Source organism: Pezoporus wallicus, unplaced genomic scaffold (assembly GCF_028554395.1).
Source record: "Pezoporus wallicus isolate ANWC-B61680 ecotype Strahan unplaced genomic scaffold, APGP_CSIRO_Pwel_v1 scaffold_3294, whole genome shotgun sequence".
Taxonomy (NCBI): domain Eukaryota; kingdom Metazoa; phylum Chordata; class Aves; order Psittaciformes; family Psittacidae; genus Pezoporus; species Pezoporus wallicus.
This window is the reverse complement of record NW_026635478.1, coordinates 10,420,994-10,440,452: the sequence shown is the minus strand read 5'-3', so window position 1 is coordinate 10,440,452 and position 19,459 is coordinate 10,420,994. Positions and strand designations below refer to the sequence as shown.

Here is a 19,459-nt window from a genome sequence, read left to right as displayed (position 1 = left end):
CACTGCGCAGGACACGCAGAACTACTCTGTACTCCTATGGCATCATCCGCTATTTTAAACACAAACATTAGTATCTTTTGTCCAATATTCTACGCACATACAAGCAAAAAATTCCAGCTATTTGTGGAACACTACAGAAAGCCTATCTGCTTTCTCTAGTTTCTTTCATTGCCCAGGGATGAGAACTGTGACCAGCTGGAAAAGTGTCTGCAATTTCGAGAGGCTATTCCAAAACACAAAGGAAACAAGTTTTGTATCGCTGCCTACCTCTCTGTTTTGATTAACAAGGCAGTTTGAGCAACTGCAATAAATGGTTAATTATCCTTCAACTGAACAAGCATTCTTAGGCTCCTGATGCTGCAAAGATTATGCATCAAGGCAAACACTCCTGGCCCTCATACTGTGAAATCATCTGTAAGGATTAAAATTTGGCTTAAGCAAAGAGAATAATCCAGTACATTCTATATATATTCATACTCCATCCCAAATAAAATACTAGGTGTGCACAGTGTTAGGAAGGAGGGTATTACTGCCATTTTTTAAGAGATAAGAGTAAATGAGTGTTTACTGCCCTAAGCAGCTATGCTGTCCTCCCGAGATGGAGTTCACACTGCAAGCCCAGCACTGCGCACCAGCCACCTTTCCACAACACAGATGTTTCTGTGCAGCACCCAGTAGGTTTTGGTAGAGTTGAGCTTAGGTGTCTTAGTTGCCAGAGATTCAGAAAAAATGAAGCATCTTTAATGTAAATGTAGCTTCCCAGCACTGTGCATCAGCAATCTCTGTAACTCTGCCCTGTTCCCCGTTAAATGTTTTTATTTCTCTTCTACAGAAGACCAGCCTTCTTTAGAAGGAGAACCTCATGTCCTTAGTGTAGCCCAGTTTGTCCAGGTTGGGAATGCAGGCATACTGGATCATTGGAGGAGGTCCACACATGAGGATCAGAACATCATTCTGAGGTGGGGGCAGGTGTTCTCTGATCATGTCTTGGTTCACAAATCCTTGGCTGTACTCCCAATCTGTTAAGAAAATTAAAGAAGGGGAAGGGGAATGAGGGAAAAAGGAAGAAATTACAGATATGTCACTTTAGGATGAAGCATGGGGGCTTGGGTGTTTTTTAGTAACATTCTGTACTGTAGCATTTATACACTCCACTGGCACAAGTGTCCTCAAGTTATGCTACACAGGAAATCTGCCACCTCCGCTTTTAAGACACAAAACTGATGTATGGAGAAAACAAGAGCTAGCTTCTAATAAAACCTGCTAAAAGCCCCAGGGAAATCTCAAGCAGAGCTGTGAACAGAATGCGAATCTTTTTAGCTTCAGCACTATGAAGTAACATCCACCCTCTTCACCCCACTGTTTACTAGTCCGCTAAGGAAAATCTAGCTGATGAAGTGGTTCCCAGTTGGAACACTCACAGTGCCATCGGTTAATGCTAGGATTCAAGTTTACTCCTCGCATCCCAGCCCTGGATACAAAAAGCTGCTGACCCAAACCTTTGTACACAGTAGGACTGACACATTTTTCTCCCACAGGTTACCCAAAAATTTCCACTTTTAGGTCCATTTCCACATATGGCAGTGAAAGTCTGCACAACAATGTTGGGGCGGGGGGGGTGTAAGGAGAAAGTTTTATCGCAACTGCTAAGATCAGTTCACACTTACCAAAGAAAGGGAACAATAATTAGAAATTTCGGGATTCTCCAGTAATTGCAGAAGATGACATGATAGCAACAGACTGTAGGGAAGGCAAGACCTTTCTCCCAACCCCACTGAAGGTGTATGCTTAGTCACAAGGTAAGAGAAAGTATATGGCTTCTGCTTCTTTGTCCCAAACTACCACTGAATAGGAATGTGAATCTATCCTGATGTGGGTGAGCATGATAAGAAACGGTAAGACAGTTTCCGTGTAATTCCTTGTCATTTTCCTATTAGGCCTTTTCACAACGGCAGTAAGTATTTAGCCTTTTCTTCCTCAACCTTGCACCCCTTGAGGGTAGCACACTCATCCTCTTACCTAGACCAGCCAACTGTATCTCATTATCTTTAAAACTGAACTGAACCAAGCTGGAACAGTATTTTCAGTGAAAAGCACTGTTAATACAAAGGCAATTCTGCTGCCTAGGAAGATCAGCTACAATGAACTGCCTGTCATACAATGACAGCTAGGTAGGAGTCTGCACTTGGCCACATCTCTGTGAGACAGTGCCCCTGACACTTCCACTGCAGCTGTCTTAATGCATGCTTTAAACATGAATGAGACAGTAAGATAACATGTTGCATTTATGTCTGTGGGGAAGGAGAAAGGAAGGTCACCTTCCAGAGTAGGTAATGGTAAATACTCAGGTGTAGTCATGGGAGGAAGTCATGGGAGGAACACTGCACTACCATTACCTGAGGTGAGCTTTGGAAACACTGCCTGATTACACCTGAGAGTTTCTGTGCATCACTGTGTGAAGAATGATGCTACTGGATGCATTCAGACACAATACATTAAGCAAGAAAGGAGCTCAGAAATATGCACACAATATAGGATGTCTCCTGGCAAACACATGCATTAATACTCATAACTTAAGCTCCAGTGGAAGTAGCATTGTAGCTCTTACTTTCAGGTGCTCGGTCCAGCGTGTACCAACACTTAAAGCGACCGGGATTCTGAACCTGGATCTCCTCTAGCTCAGACCGTAACAGGATATCCTTCTCAGTCTGCAGGATAAGGAAAATAATGATTATGCTCTGCATTTAAGTGCAATCCTCAGACGACCACAGAGCATTAGCTTTTGTACAGCCCTGTGAGATGGAACACATTATTCAACTCTATTTTACAGGCTGAAGAGAGCAAACACAAGTTATTTCCATGACTATCCCGTGGCAGAGCTAATAAAAAGGTTCATAACATTCCCAAATCCTGATCACGCAATGCATTCCCCCTAAAAAATAAAACAAAGGAAAACCTCTAACAGAACACAGAGCCTTGTTCAGGGAATTAGTGGTAGCATAAGAAGAGTAAAGCCCTCTTTTAGCACTCCTATTACAAAAGCAACTTTAATCACAAAAGAAACCATGACTGTTTACAAGTATCTCCCTAGCCCTCCATACCATGCCATTCAGTCAGGAATTTGGGGGTTGCTTGTTTTTTAAACAGGATGCGGAACAAATGACTAGAAAAGTATTGAGCTCTGACTGGAACAATAAAAGCTACCCAGGGTACCAAGTTCTGTTCCGCCATGATGCAACATCACCGAAGGACAAAAGAAGGCCTTATTCCCTTAAGAGCAGCTGCAGTTTGTGAAGGAGGGAAAAGGGTAGAGACTAAAAGTGGCACTATTCTCTGCAGCCTTCGTAATTTGGCATTGAGGACACCACCACGTCTGTAACTGTGGGAGTAAGGAGCAATGTGCCAGCCACTATTGCTGAGAAGGTGCTTATTTCTGGTTCTGCAGTTGCACATGTTCCAGAAAAGTTACTACTGGGTTTGACCAATTCAGAGCATGCTGGTCAGAAGCACTGTATGAGCCCACGTACACTGCCACCTGCAATCCAACACAGCTCTTTCAGGAGGGCCAAAATAAATTGTGTTTTGACAACCTTAAAAAAAAACCAACCCAAAACCAGCCATATTTTAAACTATTAAAAATATTAAAACCATCTAGTCTGTAGGCTTTCCTGACTGACCATTTGTCATGAGGCTGCTTTATATTTGTGCAGTTACTGGGTACAAGGACTCTTTAAAGCCAAGGACGGATGTTTACACAAGCTGTTGCTAATACGCAGGCAACTATTCCCCAAGTCCTCCCTGCAAGAAGCAACAGGTTTTCTATGTCACTGAAGCAGCTCTAGCCCCATATTAGTCATTCTTAATTACTCATGGCAAATCCTGGTCTTCCTGCCCTGACACTGACTGCACTTTATGCCAACTCCTAGGGCTCAACAGAGAGCAGCTGCTGCTGCAGCAGCACCAGCCAGCACGAGAGGGCACCGGCAGGCCACTTAAAGAGCTGCTTTACTGCAGTAAAACGTCAGAACAGGGCTCCTGTTTGCACCTGCATCATAGCTTCTGGGTAGAAAAACCCTGGGTTTATAGTTCAGATGCGGCGCAAAGGAAATGAGGAATGACAGAGGAGAACCAAAAGAAGATAATAAACCACAGGCAGGCAGTAAGGTTCACCACAAAAAATGGCTCATACTCCAAAACCAAATATTCATTATTATGCAGAAATTTAAAAGCAAAGGATTGACATCAGAAAAATATCAGGGAAAGAAGAGGTGTTGTAGTTCAGCAGCACACCACCATTTGGGTTGCCTGGTCACTGAAGCACAGCAGTATGATAAACCTCAAAGAGCAATAGAAACACATGAAGAACTGACAAAAGAAATGGAAATTAAAGGCAACAGCCGTGCAAAATCACAACACCCATAGCTGAGGGAGCCAACTGTTAACTTCAGCTTCACCTAAGGTGTTCTCAAACGGAAAGATTCCACATACAAACCCTGCTGCAAAGCTGGGAGTTAAGACTGCTGAAGGAGACACATGTCCACCTCTTTCATGTTTCCACCACTCACAAACACAGCCCTGAAAAGTCTGTTACATATTATCAACTTGCACAAAGGAATGCAGAGTTTTGAAACATTTATAAACTGAATTAGAAAGAGAAACAACGAGACACAGGAAAGGGAGCATTAGCTGGGAGGAAAGTGACATTTCTGAGAAACACTAAACCCACAATTCATTACAGTCCTTTTATAGGGGAAGTTTCCGACATTTCAGTTCACTTCTCCCCTCAGGGTTTGTATTCCTGCACCAGGCTTTCTCAGCAAGAATTTCATTTGCTGGGTGGAGTTCCATTAGTTAATTAAAACTTCATAAGCAGAACAAAGGACAGAATTACCTGGTTAGCAAACAGCAGCTGACAAATGGTGGGGTCATCTTTGTCTTTCGCGATTGCTCGAATGATCTGCAGCATAGGTGTTATCCCTGAAAGAGAAAGGCAGGCCAATGATGTGAGAGTGCAAAGGAGCAAAAGAGCAAGCAAGTGAGCGTGTGAGAGAAAATAGGTACAAATACATCTCCCAGCTGCCAGAAACCATGGATGAATCTTACGTACCAGTCCCACCTGCAATCATCCCCACATATTTCACTGTCTTAGTAATTGGTTCAGCTTTCTTTTCAGGCCGAATAGCAAATGTGCCTGGAGAGAGAAGATGGAAAACATTAAAACAAGCAGGACACAGTGCCTGTGATCCCTTCCCAGCATGTTCAGCTAATTGACTCTGTTTCAGCCCTGTCACCCTGTTTTCCCTCCATAAAGCACAAGCAGGAAACAGACAAAGGTGAAGATGCCACAAATTAAAACAAATCCTGAAAGATAATCAGTGCCTGAAAGACATGATGATGACATCAGACACTGACATGGGTTATTACTTATTCCTGCCTATAGCATCAAGTCACCACTACCTTTATTTCTATTTGTTCATGTCCCAAACCACCACTGATACTCAGAAGCCCAGATTCTGAAAACAGTTCTACACAAAGGAATCAATCTGCTCAGAGAGTTTATCTGCCCCATGCATATTATTTCAAGGGAAAACCAAAATACACAGGGCGTATTTTTTGTATATTTATATCTTCTTTTTGAGCTTATGTGCCAGTTTCAGCCAAATATGACAGTTTGAAATTTCCCAAAATACTGTATTTGTTGTATTCACACCTCTCTCCATCCAGGATAATATGAACACAACATGCAAACTCTGGAAAAACACTTGTCTGAGTTCTGCTCTCACAAAGCTGCCAGAAGGTTTTTGTGACACATCTGTGGCTGCACTATGCTGAAGCGAGATATTTTATATTGACATAAAAGTACTTCCTACTGATAAAGTTAATTTTCATTTGAGATATTAGCACTGGACAGCACAAATATAAAGTGTTTTTATCAGCATATAAACTATGTCCATATAAGCAAGCAGAGTATTGCCTTCTTTGAGAACAGTATGATTAACAAGCACTTCCATGGTCATGTAACAACCCCCCTCAAGATGGCTATTGACTTAATTAAGGCATTAGCAATTTCTTTTATGCAGAGATGCTAACAACAGCAAAGAATACCCACGTTTAGTGGGAGAGGGCAAGTATACTGAGAGTACCAGCCCAAATAATAAATAGAGGTGACAGCCAATGTTCAGTTCACGCGCCATCTGTAATTAAAATGTAGCCAACAGAGATTCTGCTCCTCTGCTCTCATTGAGACCCCACCTGGAGTATTGCAACCAGCTCTGGAGATCTCAGCACAGGAAAGACATGGACCTGTTCCAGTGGGTCCAGAGGAGGGCCGTAAAAGTGATGAGAGGAATGGAACACCTCTCCTGTGAGGAGAGGCTGAAAAAGTTGGGATTGGAGAAGAGAAGGCTCCAGGGAGACCTTATTGCTGCATTTCAGTAGTTAAAAGGGCATATAAGAAAGATGGGGACAGGCTTTTTAGCAGGACCTGCTGCAACAGGACAAGGGGTAATGGTTTTAAACTAAAAGAGGATAGATTTAGACTAGATATAAGGAAGACGTTTTTGTTACAGTGAGTGTGATGAAACACTGGCACAGGTTGCCCAGAGAGGTGGTAGATGTCTCATCCCTGGAAACACTGAAGGTCAGGTCAGACAGAGCTCTGAGAAATCTGAAATAGTTGAAAATGTCCCTGCTCATTGCAGAGGGATTGGACTAGATGATCCTCAAAGGTCCCTGTCAACCCAAACCATTCTATGATTCTATGATGCTACATAGACTTGAATCCAGCTGGAAAAAACCATGATCAGTATTACTATTGCTTTATAATGACTTTTTTTCTGCATGGTTTAGTCTGGATTAATTATATCTTCCAAGTCAGCCTTACCTTTTCCTTTATAGACAAGTAGGCCACTTGGTCCTCTGAAGTCAATAGTATCCCCTATTTTCAGGCTGTCTAAGTATTGAGACATCTTCCCTCCATCAGGAAACTTCGGATGGATACCCCTGAAGTAGACCTGTTAAAAATAACAATGAAGCAATTTATCTCACAGCTCAAAGATGAGCATTTCCCTTCAAATATTTCAGTACCCATATTCCTCGTGCAAAGAACACAATTACTACATAAAGGAATACTTGCAGAATTGACTGACAACAAAAGAGAAGCGCTGTGTTTTCTGAAGAGGATTAAAATGCCCCTCTTACCCCAGTTTTGATCAGATTGGACACAGTCTGGCAATTTCTCCACTGTATTTCTGTAACATAGAACGTATCTCTAAACAATCAACCTAACTTCTGAGAAAGATCCCTGACAGCTCAGTTGCAAAGGGATGTACCCAAACGTCGCTCTTGCGATGCCAACTGTTTGCATCTTGAAGTTAGAGTAACAAAAAAAAGTGCACATCAACTAACTGAATATTCAACCATTCATCAACAGGTATCAGTGGGTGTAGTTACACTGCTGGAACTCTGCTGGGGTTTTTTGTTTTAAATCCCATGGATGTGAAAGGGTTCAAGCTGAGACTAGCTACGCTTTCACAAGAACAGCATTATTTGCTTTCATGGAGAGCCACACTGGGAAGAAGGGTCTCTTTAGGTCAAAGATTTACATTTTTCCCTTGTCATGTCTTCAACAACATGCTCATGAAGATAAGTAGGTAGTACAAGACAAATTCACGTCCAGTTTCACAATAAATGAATAAATTGTTATTAGTTGTAAAGAAGAAAAAAAAACACTTGAGTAAAATACTAAAAAAATCTAATGCAGATATTCAGGTTTTAAACTTTTGTCAGCTTTAAATATATCTGCTTAGTCCAGCTAGCAAGAGACAAAACCCAAGTACATTATCACAAGACTCAAAACCACATCCTTGCAATTAAATCAGTCATTTACTCTGTCTGGATCAGTAACAATAATGATCACCATTCTTAATGGTTATAGTGACCATGTTACATTCACTTCAGAAGAAACTGGCAGCTCGGGCCGGGTTAATTCCTTATTTCAGAAGGATTAAAAATGTGTGTACACATCTGCAGGTCTACACAGATTTTGGAAAACTGCAATATGCAAATACAGAAAATTACACAGCATCTCATGAGACACACGCACCGCAGAAGTGCCTGCAAAATGCCATATGGATTGTAGGTAACTCCAGATCACTTGTTAAAACAGTGGAAATCTGCAGTGGCATGTACATGAACAGAAGCCAGCACATCAGACTTCACATAGCACTGCAAGTGTAAAGGTGGGGTCAGAAGCTGCGACATTCTCACCTTAACAACAAGATCCACAAAGCCCTTGTCATCATCACTGGAAACTGGAGTGTAAGGTCTCACAACCAGAGCTCCATCAATCCGTGCAGACAGGTGGATATGCTGTCCTGCGTGGAGGGAAGGGAAAAAGCAGTTGGCTTTCAAAAGATTTTTCTTTCGGTAGATGTACTGATTTGGTACAGACTGCAAACTCTGTGTCAAAGTTGTCCTAACAACCTTGTTTTGGGGAGCCACTTTTCCCTCTCTCATGCTCCTGGAATGTAGCACCTTGTACATTCAACCATGCACAGGTTCTATCTGGAAGGGCAGACAATGCTGCTGCTGATTTTATGTGTTGATCACATCTGTTCTAATGGCTTTTACAATACCCAAAGCTCTAACTGTATGCGAGATCTTGCAAAAGATGTGGCACGTCTCTCCCATGCCGGCAAGAAAAAAGGACTCGGGAGGGGAAAACTGTCAAGTTCTGTTCACGCTTCTTTATTAACATGTTAGTTATAAACTCTTAACAGTTTTGTTACAACTGAGTTTATAACTGTACTTACTTTGATCACAAATGGCTCATGTCTATCAGGAGGTCTTCTAGCCATCATTGCTCAGGCTGCCTAGATATAAAGCGCTTTTCTAACTCTGCTATTTCTCCAGCTTAACATCTGAATGCAGTGATCACATTTCAATCTGTCACACATCCACTGAACTCTCTACAAACAGTTTCATTTCTCAATGTCCACACTTTTGATGAAAAAAAACCACCTAGAATTAACTCTTTCGAAAGGGTTTCCTATAAAATCCCAACATACTGAGGAGACCCAAGTGAAGAATACCTAGGGGAGGATTTGGTCTTTGTTATTTTGTCACCACTATGTCAACAGAACAAACTACCTCTTAAGATAGAATGCAGCTCTCCAAAGATGGTGCAGTTCATCTGCCTGCTATGGGAACACAAACTGGGGATTTTACCAGTTTGCCAACCCACAGGACCAGTAAGGCAAAGCAGTGGGTGAATGAAGACGTGCTACCTGGTAACTTGGGAAATGAGCAACCATAGCTCACTTGAAGACATCATGTAAAGGTGATTCAAATAACCCTCTCAGCAAAACCTACACAGATCTGGTACCACTCATGTTTCCTGCTAGGGAAGGCCTGAAGGCAGCTGCAGCAGCAACCTCCCATTCCTCTTCCAGGCTAGGGGTGACCTCACCACCCCCTCCTCCAGGAAGAGCCCCATAGTAACCACTGCAGACAGTGAACCCAGACAGACAGGACCACTGCTGGGGCATGTCTCACAACAATTGGTGCAAATCCCAAAAAGGTGCTCCTTCCAAAGGGAAAACATGCCTTAGGCTCTTACTTGTTATAGCTCTACCCCACCCTGACAGGACAGCAGTAGGCAGCCTCCCCATGGGTCCACACACAATCCCACTCTTACTCAGAGTGAGTCACTTATTTTCCTGTTAGCACCCCAGCTGGCAGTAGAAACGAAATGCTGGTGCTGGACTAAAGATGCAGAGTGCACACCAGTATCTGTCCCATGGCTGCCACGCCTGCTGCTCCCAGCTGCTTTCACCACCCTCACCAGCTTTTAGTTCTCCTCCCTTCCCAAGTCTTGCCCACAGATCAGACCGTGCAGAGGACCTTAGGGAGCATGACTGTGCTGCTCCTGGGACTGCGCAGGGCCAGGGACATGCCTTCTTGAGCAATGCTGAAGTAACTGGCTGATCTGCCCTGACCTTACTAAAACACTGGACGAAGCCATGGCATGCAGCAGGCCAAATTCACCCCAGATGGCTTCTTTTCTGTTAGTATGCAGGACAAGAGCAACTAGAGAGGTGAGACGGCTCGCTCCTCAATGCTCATCGGGGGCAAGGGCAGGAAACTAGCTTTGCCCGCATGGCTACTGAGCAGGATCAAGAAAGTAATACATCCCAAACAACAGGGAACCTAAACGCTACGGAGTGTAATGCTAGAAAGGTGCTATAGGACTACCTTGAAACACCTGATTCACAGATCATTGCAAACGGTTGCTAAAGCAGAAGTCCCTATTAAACACAAGTGATAATTAAATGTTCTTTACATAAGCAGTAGAAAACAATACCACTAAGCTATTATGGAAGGCAACATACCACATGGCAAGGCCTAAGGAAACATCTACTACATGGTGATTAAGAAGTTCCATGAGACTGGCTGCAAATTCAGAAGTGACTAGATCATCTGGTAAACCACATGAGTTAGAGGAGAATTTCCAGAGAACATGGCTTCAAGGGATGGAAAGGGACCACTGAGGCCAAGCACCATGGGAATAACACACACTGGAATGTTGAGACTGGAAAAACAAGTAAAGACCAGTGTTTGTTTCTACTGTCTTCACAGAAACAAGCTGGATGTACACCCTCTGTAAGTACACAAGAGTTCAGGCCCTGCAGATGACTCACACCATGAGGATAATCTTGCAAAGCTCTAAATACCAGCTCAAACTATGTGGACAGTATTCCAAATTCAACAGTTCAAAATGTAGGGAAAAAAGTCCCTCCAAAACCTCTCATAATATAATTAACCACACGTGGACTCTCAGGAAGGACAGACAGCACATACCTAGAGGAAGGCCCAGAACATGATCTATGGAAGGGAGAGCAAATCGAAATCTTCTTGTGTCATGACTAACTTCCTGAAAGAGGAAAATGAACAGAACAGTCAGCTATGCTGTTGAGATTTAATTCTTGTGGTTTCACTTGCAAAACCAGTGCACTGCTCTAGCTTCCTGCAGGATTGAATATTTGGGGGAGAACAGCATCCTAACTGAAATTTTTGCATAACGCAAATACAAACTCCTCTGAACGTGGCAATCCTGCAGAGGTCAACTCTTTGTTCAAACTCCCTGAAAACTTAATTTTATCTCAAGGTATTTTAGAAGCAATACAGAAATAAAAATAGAAATAAAGCAGACAAATGCAAGTACCGATTTTTATATTTACATGTGAATAGCAAAACTTAGTAACATACTCATATGCAGATTGAGACTGAACTATAACTTTCTACACAGTATGAACATTTACACTGCCTTCTGCAAGAAGGCCACTGGACAGAAATTACTCAGCTCTTCAATTCTCATTTAAGTTTAAACATACGTGAGTTCAAGGCCAAAAAAAATTATTTTGATGTATTAAAATCAGATGAATTAACTATTTCAGAAAACTGTATTCCATAAAAATGGAACTAATACTTAATTACAATTTAAAAGAGCTCTCTATTTAGATAGGTACTTTTATTATAAAATAATGACAGTTCTTTTACCAGGAATGTTGTAACTTGATTAATAGTTTGGTAATGAGTAAATAAAACGCTATTTCTTATCCTGTATAAGTTTTACCTCTTAAAAATCAGGTGACATTCATGGGATTGAAAAAGTCAGAAAAAAGAAAAAGGGACAACATACGGCCTAATTCCTCACCAATTTCTTTCTTTAAAGCCCTATGGGAAATAATAACCCTTCTAAAGCAAATTTCATAAACATCCTAGAAAATACTGTAGCCCTTTTTTAAAGGAAATGCTAAACAAAGAAAGGAACTGAGTGGCAGTCTAAAAAGAGTTTCTCTGTACTTGTATCTATTCAGGAACAGTAACTGCCATTGAATAATCCACCAGACAGCTAAAGTGGACTTAACACTGCTGCTCTCACACTGACTACTGCTGTTTCTGTATGAAGATTTCAGCATCAGGTAGGCCACTTCAAAGCTGGATTTTGCCAATAAATCCTTCATCTTAAGATGCTGTCATTGCTCAAAGCCCCGTCCAACCTGGCCTGGAATCAGAAGTTTTGAAGATCAGAGCATTTGCACCAGATTTTTGGCAAGATGTTAGAAGATACTAGCACTTATTGTACCAGGTTGTTATTTTTCAAAACTAATTTCTGTTTCCAGGACACATTTTCCATTCAGGAAAAAATTTATAAACACCCATGAGTCAAATATTCCCAGCTGATCAACGTACCACAAGCAGCAGCATCTGACCTGGCTATATAAGAGCTGTTCCCAAGATTTGAAAAAGGCATATCAAAATAACAACAAGGTGAGAAAAAAAATCAGTAATTTATTAAAAAATAAAAAATAAAAATCAAGTGCACTGTGAATTCCCTTCTGTTATAAACTGCTACAGCAGAAACCTGCAAGTAGCTTGATTCTCAGAGGCATGTGCAGCGCCTCAAGTTGCCCTCCCCTCCTGCAGGTCAGACAGACTGTACCTGCAACCAGGTGCTACAGCTCTCATGAAAAAGTGGGGAGTATATAATAATAGCATTGTTGCAGTACACATGGGAAATAAATTCAGTAATGGCACCCAGCCCAAACCACAGGGAAGCTTTCAATTCCCACAAAACCCAGGATTCAGAATGACAGTAATCCTTTTCTTTGACAAACAGAACAAATGAAAGCCAAACTATCAGCATACTCCCTACACATCAAACAAAGCTCTGATCCAGTCCTTTTCCGGTAACCTTCTGACTAGCTCATTGATTTAAAAAGTCAACACTACGAATGTCTTCAGGTGTGATTTTACACCAGAAAAGCCAAGACTTCTACCTCATGCTTTTGATGGTGAGTTTATCCAAGGGTAATCTGGACTTTTCACCTTTTATGGCTTTGGCCTTCTTCCCTCAAGTTGAGTCCACCCCTGAAAGCATCATGACTTCCATCTAGAAACCTAGTTGAGGAGCCTGGGAGATACAGAATGGCTTCTACTTTTATCAGAGAGAAAAAGAAGCTGAAACAGCTCAGGTACTGTCATGACTACAACCTTTAAACATCTTTCTTCCTGTAACACATTAGAATACACAAATCCAGTAACAGGAATCAGTATCAACATAGGTCTGACAACTACTATGCTGAACACTACTGACCATGAAAAATCTGCCTGCTCTGCCTGACAGCATAACTCTGCCTTATAGAGAACCCAGCAGCACAGAGTGTAGGAATTTCTGCTGATGTACCACATGACATGAGACACGTGACAGAAACTCCAAGTCTGGTCATCTCTAAAACAGAATTCTCCACTTTATCTTGCTTGGAAAGAAGCTGTTTGCAGAAGTGCAGATCTTGGTTACACCAGGCAATGAGCATTTATAACCAATTTACTTAAAATGCAAGTATTCAGCCTGCTGCAACATCACCCAAGATTTAAGAAGCCACAAGCATTTTACAGTACCCATGGAGAGGGCATGCTCAGCACTGTACATTCACTTACCTCCTTATCAATCAGCCTTAATGCATATTTCACTTCAGGATCCTGCAGAGTAATTGCAGGACGGGGATTCCTGAAGAACTTCTGGAAGATGGTGTAGATGAGCTTTAATGGGTATGTCACAACCCATCCCAACTGCAGCGATACAGAAAGAGTGTTAGACACATGTGCATAACAAGAGAAAGTTATTTTTTACTTTGGTGAGAAAGAATACAGTAGTTTGACATGACAATCTAACCCCCAGAAGAAAACGTGTTTCTTTGTACTAATATGAGAAGGAAGAGGAGGTATTTAAAAACAAACCATCTACTTTAATAGTTTCCTTTAAAAATACCTAGTGTTATTACTCCTACGTTGAGGTACTTGGCATACCAGGAGGCCTGCCAAACCTGGAAGCTTGACAGAAGCAAGGCTGTCACAGCTCCATGTCCTTGCTAACAGTTGGTCCCCAGATCCAGCTGTTAGCAAGGCTGAGTATGTACGCCCAGCAGGCACAGGCACACATACAGAACACATGCCCAAATATACATGTGGCTGGCTACACTGATCAACACAGACAGGCTCACACAAATAGCACCAATGACTGTCATCCTGATCCCCTCCCTGACTGATCAGGGAAAAAAGACATCCCACAGGCATGTGCACACAGTGAATTCACCAGTAGCTGGCTTAGTCCCCAGAGCAGCTGTCCCCAGACTGCAGTCCCCCCAGTTGCTCACATCTGAGCGTGAGCTGCTCTCGCACAGACCCCTTCACACACCATCACATGCACTGCGGTATCACCCTTCAAGATACACACACACCTGGCTCCCATGACATCTCACCCAGTTACTGGTTAGTCCAGCTTGACCTTTGCTAACCATCACACACTCGTGCTGGGTGCTGGCACCACAGACACACAAGCCCTCTTGCCCATGGTCTGGCTCCAGGCACGGGCACTTAACACTCCCACAAAGATCCATGCATGCAAAGCAGTATCCCTTCCCCAGAAAAGCAGCTATGGCGTTTAATGAGGACAGGACAGACTATGCTGACAGGTTGCAGGATGCAGGCAGGCAAGCCTGCTTACAGAGCAGGCCTGTTTACACAGGGTCAGCGCTTTTTGTTCCTTTATCCTTTTATTTTCCTCACATTTGTACTTCTCCAAAGGCCTCAATCCCTGCCTTTGGTTCCTCCCCTAAACGTCCCACAATCCCCAAACACTCACCCCCTAAATCCCATGCTACCCCAGCCTTCAAGGGGAGCCAGCCTCCCACTGGTGCCTGCCTCACCTCTGACCCAGGGGGCAATGGCTCCCCCAAACAGCTCTAGGAAGGTCCCCAGCCTGCCAGTGTTTCTTTGTGTGCACTTGTATGGAGGTAAACCTTCATGAGTTGGCTGCTCTCCTGTGATGGACCCGAGAGTAGCTGGGTGAGGGTATCACCCAGGCTCCTCCCATACTGTTGTGCCTCTGCGCTCCCTGGTGCATGGATGTGCAGACAGGCTCCTCAAACACATCACTTAACTCATGCCACTGTTTTGGGCCTTTTATATCACAGCGCCTGGAGGCAACAAGACAGAGCCTTGGGCAACAAGGTCTAGTCTTAGGTGTCCATGCCCATGGCAGGGGGTTGGAACTAGATGATCTTAAGGTCCTTTCTAATTCAAGGAAATCACTTCACAGCACAGACCTTTAATGGCACCAGGAGCACGGGGCGGTTCAAACCTCCATACATGTCTCCAAAGCACAGTAAATTTCAGGGGTTTTTATACTTTACATTCTCATCTTGATGTAATTTTACCTAAAGCATCCACACATACAATTTGGTAAGTTATAGAACTGTAGTCCTCTTATCCTACTGCACATTTCAGTTAGGGCTACAGTGACAGTTTATTGATCACCTTTTAGCTTTCAACTGCTAATACCTGGAGCTACATGCTTAATTCTTTGCTCAAATTGTTATCGTATCTTACCATTAGAGATGTCCCTGCTTAGAAGCAATTTACAGAACCAGATGCAAGCCATCTACAGGCCCAAATTCTAATGTATTGTTTAGCATGCCTCACCAGAAGGGCAGATTCCCACCCTCAGAGGGGGCCCCCTGTTGAGTGAGCATTCATGTCTAGGTGCTAAGTCATTCTCATGCTAAAAAGTAAAGTTATTTCAGCTAAGGCCTAATGTTTTGGTCTCATTTCCAACCAAAGCCATTCTATGATTCTGTGATTGCATAGCCTGTTGCAGGGATGAACTTCACCCCAGGGGCTGAAGCCCCACAAGATGGGAATAGGTTATGCCATCACACCACCATCTCCATGCCCAACACCATGCACAGGCTACCTAGCTGGGAGACTGAGTGACTACACCAGCCCAGGAAAGCACAGAAGAGACCACAACACTGCAACTACAGCTTTGTGGACAAGATGGAAGGAAGATGTCACCTTCCCACCCAATACCAGACACCTCAGCCACTTGGTGGGTCTACAGGGCTGAAAATGGGTCACCCACAGGCTACAAGCGCAAAGCCTGCCACGACCATGCTCAGCTACAAGCCTGCGCCTTTGTTTCAGTTTCCAGTGCCTGTTCCCAGGGACATGTTCTGCCAGATTAGATAAACGCTGTAACAACCTACAAAATCACCCGTGTAGGTAGATGTGGTCCTAACTTAGGACTGGAGAATAAACTGATCATCTACTTACAAAACTCCTCACCAATTCTGTAATTTGGTATTCAATGCTTTAACAGAAGAGAGGGGGAAAGCATGACCACGGGAAGCAAGGTGAGGAGCAAAGTACTTAGGTTGTATACAGTGCACATCTTTGCCCTGCCTGGTTAACTTTCACTTTTGTTTTCAAGTGATCTGACCAGTATTTTAGAACCTCATCTCTGTGAGCGTGACAGTTCTCAGGAGGCTATAAACACTCCAACATTATTATTACTAAACTGTGGCAAATGTAAAATTAAAAAAGGGACATAAGCTATCTCTTCTTAAAATGCTGCTGTACGGGCTTAAAACGTATCAACATTTGGTATAGCTTGAAGACACAGCATGCTGTGCACACACTGCCTTTTTCACTTTTATTTGAAAATACTGAAACAGCTCCATACAGGTTGTTCCTGAAGAAGCTGGAGTTTAGAGGAATATTATTCCTTAATTATACAGATCCACCAGATTACTTTAGCTCCAGAAAGAACTTTTGAATCACAAAAAAAAGGGGGGAGGGAAGTTAAGAAAATGACAGAGCAGCAGATAAACTTCCTGATGAGAACTGCAACAGATGCATGATACCTGTTGGAGACAGCAAGCTGAATCCACAGCAAATGATGCTTCAAAATAAAGCATTAATGTTAAAATAAACTAGCTTCATTTACAGATGCAGGCATCTAAAACAGACCAAAGAAGCACAGCTGTGGTCTAACAAAACTGACAATCACTGAATTAAAAAAACTTAGGCTTGGTCCCAACTCCAACACTAATGTATGCCAGTAACAGCTGATCAGGAAGACAGGAGAAGAGCAGCTTCAAAATACTACCTCTACGTCAGCTTCTTCACCTGTGTGCAGATAAGTGCTTTTCCCATCTTTGCAAATATTTTTGGGTCATCAGCTGTTAAGTGAAAGCTACCACAGCTGTTCAGTAAATGACATTAACACTGTTCCCCCACATGAGCATCATCATCACTTTTTGGAGCAACGCACTATATCTGAGTCTCCTGGTACAGAATGAAGTTTAATTCTGACAAATACTTTTAGCACAGTGTTCACCTTGTGGAAGGCAATTTGTTATTTATGGTCAATTAATGCAAAAGCCTAATGGGATTTAGCCTGTAAAGAAACAGCAAACCAGTTAATTCAGGTAGCTATTTTAGCTCCTTACTCAGGAAGTATCAACTGATGGGCAGAAAACAGGCAAAGAACTGAAGGCTGAATGATTATAAAAAGTTATTCGTGCCAAGAAATACATTCTTGGGGTTAAAACTGATCTATATACTCTTATCACAGAGCATATCAAGACATTTATGATGATAACTGCACTGCAATCATGGAAGCTGCATCAGATCTAGAGCAGCCACAGGTACAACTGGCTGACCTCAAGGCCAGGAATCACTAAATGAAGATCTGGTGACTCACAGTTTCCAGCTGCACAAATCTTTGCTAACAGAGATCACAAAACCAGTAATACAGCAAGAATTTTTATTAATGGAAACAGACCTTTGCAGTATAACAAAAAAGGCCTTAAGAAAAAAGCCATAGCACTGAGATCACCAGACCCTTCCACTAAGGCGTTGTGAGCAAGACACAGTTAAATAGGTAAGCTTATGGCAGGATACTCCACCACCCAACTGCCCTACAAACACACAAACCTAATGCTGCTTTGGCAAGACTACTCTTATACCCTCGGCTCGACTTCTTCATTTAGACCCTACTTTTAAGGGATTTTCACAGAATCATTAGGGTTGGAAGTGACCTTTGAAGATCATCCAGTCCAACCCCCCCACCAAGGCAGGGCTACACAGAGCAGTTTATTTAGTTCTAGTACTTTAAACATTCTTCTCATCTGCTTTAAAAAATGATGAAAGGATTAACGGACAAGCATTTCTTCTGCAGCTTTAGCATCTGCCTCATTCTCTTCTGTTCATGTAACTTAGTAACCAACTGTACCCAAACTAGGACATGTTGTGTCCAGCTCTGTCTTGCTCCTCTCACAAACCCAGAGCCAGAAACGTTTGAGCAGACGCATCAGAGGAAAGACACGACATATTAGGCTGCATCAGGAAGAGGGTAATGATGTAGATGGTCTTAGTGACACGCTTTCACGGTAGACTTAGCAGTCCTGGGGTAACGGTTGGCCATGATGCCCTTAAAGGTTGTTTCCAACCTAGCTGATTCTATGATGCGTGCTACACTTAACAGCACCGCAAATCCACCGCTCGGCAGACATGATCCCCAAAGAGCTCTCCACTACAGCAGCAACAGCTAGGCTTGTGGCTTTAAAGCCATCAGCACAAGTGCTGAAAAATGATTCGGAGAACGGAACGGAGAGTAGCCACACACACCACACCACAGCACAGCACAGCACACAGCACCCTCACCATCACAGCTCGCACACACAAAGGGTGCGCATATCGGAACACGGGCCCCAGCCCACGCCAGCCTTGAGGAGGTCCCAGGGCCACCTCATCGCGGCTGGGCACACGGCAGCGGAGGCAGCAAAGGCCTGGGGTTCCCTGTCACCCCGCCCAGCGGCCCCCGCTTTGCTCCGGCACCAACACAGCCCGCCCTGGCGCCCTGAAGGCCTAGCGGTAAGGCCGCGTCTCTCCTCTTCCCCACGGGCAGGCCTCGGGGCCTGAACACAGCTCGCTCAGGACTTCGGCGGGAGGAGCGGGCAGGAGGCAGCGCCACGCAGCCGCCCACCCCCGCCCGCAGCCGCAGGTCCGGTCGCCCGGCGCCACCCCGACCCGCGCAGGGCTCACTCACCGTGCTGAGCGGCGCCCCCATCGCAACCCCCGGCTACCCGCGACAGCACCGCCCACCGCACCTCGCCCCTCGGCGGCGCGCAGAGCCCCACCAATCAGCGCCGCCACCATACCGCCCCCTGCTGGCCGCCGCCGGAGCCGCGCCGTGCGACCGCCAGGGGGAAATCGCTCCACGCCGAAGCGCCAGGGCCCGCTGCCGCCGCAGGCGGGGTCGGAGGTGTGGGGCCGGGGCTTAGCGGAGGGGCCCCTCGTCCGGCGGACAACTTCTTGTTGCGGAGGTTGGGGGAGGTACGGAGCGGCGTGGCGGGGGGCTTGTCCCCGTTGTTTCTGTTAGTGCTCCTCGGGCCGGTGGCTCTGGGCCGAAGCGCGGGCTCTGGTCCCCGGCCCTTGAGGCGGCGCTGCGGGTGGCAAGGACGTGTAAACCGGTAGTCTCGGTTTCCCATGCTGTGCGAGCATGCACACGTGCGGTGTTTATTAGTGCCCCCTGACCCAACTGCGTCACCAC

The 19,459-nt window shown here is 44.1% G+C and overlaps 1 protein-coding gene across 1 annotated transcript; it reads right to left on the bottom strand.

The window, feature by feature from the left end:
• Positions 1–840: 840 nt before the first annotated feature.
• On the bottom strand, positions 841–19,022 carry LOC130609030 (NADH-cytochrome b5 reductase 3). The gene is made up of 9 exons (XM_057427562.1): positions 18,956–19,022; positions 13,504–13,635; positions 10,861–10,933; positions 8,269–8,375; positions 6,884–7,013; positions 5,108–5,191; positions 4,892–4,977; positions 2,609–2,708; positions 841–1,019 (listed from the first exon to the last, which is right to left on the bottom strand). Exons 1-9 carry the CDS (start codon positions 18,974–18,976, stop codon positions 847–849), a joined length of 906 nt encoding a protein of 301 aa, XP_057283545.1. The 5' UTR covers positions 18,977–19,022; the 3' UTR covers positions 841–846.
• Positions 19,023–19,459: the final 437 nt, after the last annotated feature.

Bases quoted from the DNA above. Each gene is read 5' to 3' on its own strand.
- LOC130609030 (XM_057427562.1), bottom strand. From the start codon at position 18,976: ATGGGGGCGCCGCTCAGCACG. The intron at 8,376-10,860 runs GTATGTGCTGTC...CCCTCCACGCAG, and splicing joins TGTTCTGGGCCTTCCTCTAG to GACAGCATATCCACCTGTCT. The intron at 7,014-8,268 runs GTGAGAATGTCG...TATTTTTAACAG, and splicing joins TTGTGGATCTTGTTGTTAAG to GTCTACTTCAGGGGTATCCA.